At 53.6% G+C, this 1,385-nt stretch overlaps 1 protein-coding gene across 1 annotated transcript in view; it reads right to left on the bottom strand.

Annotated features, from left to right (window-relative positions):
• Window positions 1-747: 747 nt before the first annotated feature.
• ADPRH (ADP-ribosylarginine hydrolase) overlaps window positions 748-1,385 on the bottom strand; it is a gene marked incomplete at its 5' end in the record, with an annotated part of 1,330 nt that continues 692 nt past the window's right edge. The window contains one exon of the mRNA XM_010011993.1: window positions 748-1,138. Within this exon, the coding sequence (XP_010010295.1) occupies window positions 748-1,138 (391 nt within the window). The remainder of the gene's footprint in view (window positions 1,139-1,385) is intronic.

Raw genomic sequence — 1,385 nt, 5'->3', positions numbered from 1 at the left:
GCTCTGTCATAGTCTGGATTTGAAGAAAGACATACTTTTTTTTTTAAAATAGAATTATCCACAGCAAACGTTAAGCAAATAATCTTTAGTAACCTTGATGTAAGCAGAAGAATACTGTTCACTACAGAAGCTGCTTAAGTTGATGTAATATGCAAACTGTTAATTTTCATTACCCGCTTAAGGGTTTGGTTAGTGGTCTTGAACTCCCACATTAACTGCAATAGGGAAATAGCATGATACATTCTTACCTGTACAGCAAAAGTGCTCTGAAATGGTGCAAAATGCACTGCTGACACAGCTGTAAGGTTGGGTTTGGGTTTTTTCCCACATTCATTTAAAACAAAAAAATCTGCTAAAATAATTGTGTGAGAAAGCTGCTGTCCCCAGGCACAACTGCCTGTTTGCCTGTTCCCTTCCCTCCCCAAAACCAGGTTGTCCTGGACTGCATCTGATATAGTCTCAGTGCTAGATGGCAAGTGGTGTCCCCAGCACTCCCTGGTGACAGTACCAGGCAGGGAGCTTGGGCTAGTTTAGGATTGCTGGGAGGCATCTGCAGCCCATGTACACTCCCTGCACTCACGTGTGTGTCCCCCATTGAGGCCAGCTCACACAAAAGAAGCAGATCTGGTTCTGGCTGACGCTCCTGTGCTTTAACCCAGCAGGTTTGCAAATGGGGTTTGCTAAACCTTGAGCGAGCGAGGGGTGGCCGTGGTGTAAATGCACCCCTGGGGGCCCCGCTGTGCCCGTCTAGGTGATGAGGTGGTACAAGTGCTCGGCCACCAGCTCCAGGCGGTCCCTGTACTCCAGCTGGGCGTAGAGGGAGTCATTGACGCCCTGGAAGCCGTGCATGGCGCCCCACCAGCAGGCTGCGATGGTGGCGGTGGAGTCGCTGTCACCACCATGGAAGAAGGCCCGGTGAGCCAGCTCTGCCCACGAGTCCCCCGCGCCCAGCAGCGCGTCGTAAGCGATCATGGGGGCATCGTGCCCGCTGCTGCCCCCCCAGCCGTTGTAGCTGAGGGAGGGGTAGAAGGAGTCTCTCTCTTCCACGCCGTACCTGGGGGGGAAGGTCGGTGGCGAGATCCCGTCTGATATGCCTCTCTCTGCCAGGTATTTTTCCCACTGCTTTTCAAAGTAACGCCTGCAAAACAGGATGGAGGGGCCGTAAGCGACGTCCCATGGCAGAAGCATGTACCTCAGCTCCCTGCTCGGCACCAGCTGAAAACGTGCTGCATCGAGAGCCCGGAGCTGTCAAACGAGGGACACGGTTTCCAGTAAGAGGCCCAGGGACATGTTTCAGTGAGTTAGATTTCCCCTCCCTCCAGCCACATGGGAGAAGGCAGCCCAGCACCTGCTGCTGTCGTGCTGCACGGGATTCAGAGGCTCGG

This window comes from Nestor notabilis, unplaced genomic scaffold, assembly GCF_000696875.1.
Source record: "Nestor notabilis isolate BGI_N333 unplaced genomic scaffold, ASM69687v1 scaffold5453, whole genome shotgun sequence".
Lineage (NCBI taxonomy): Eukaryota > Metazoa > Chordata > Aves > Psittaciformes > Psittacidae > Nestor > Nestor notabilis.
Note: the sequence above shows the minus strand (reverse complement) of the source record. Positions and strands in the feature narration are given on the sequence as shown.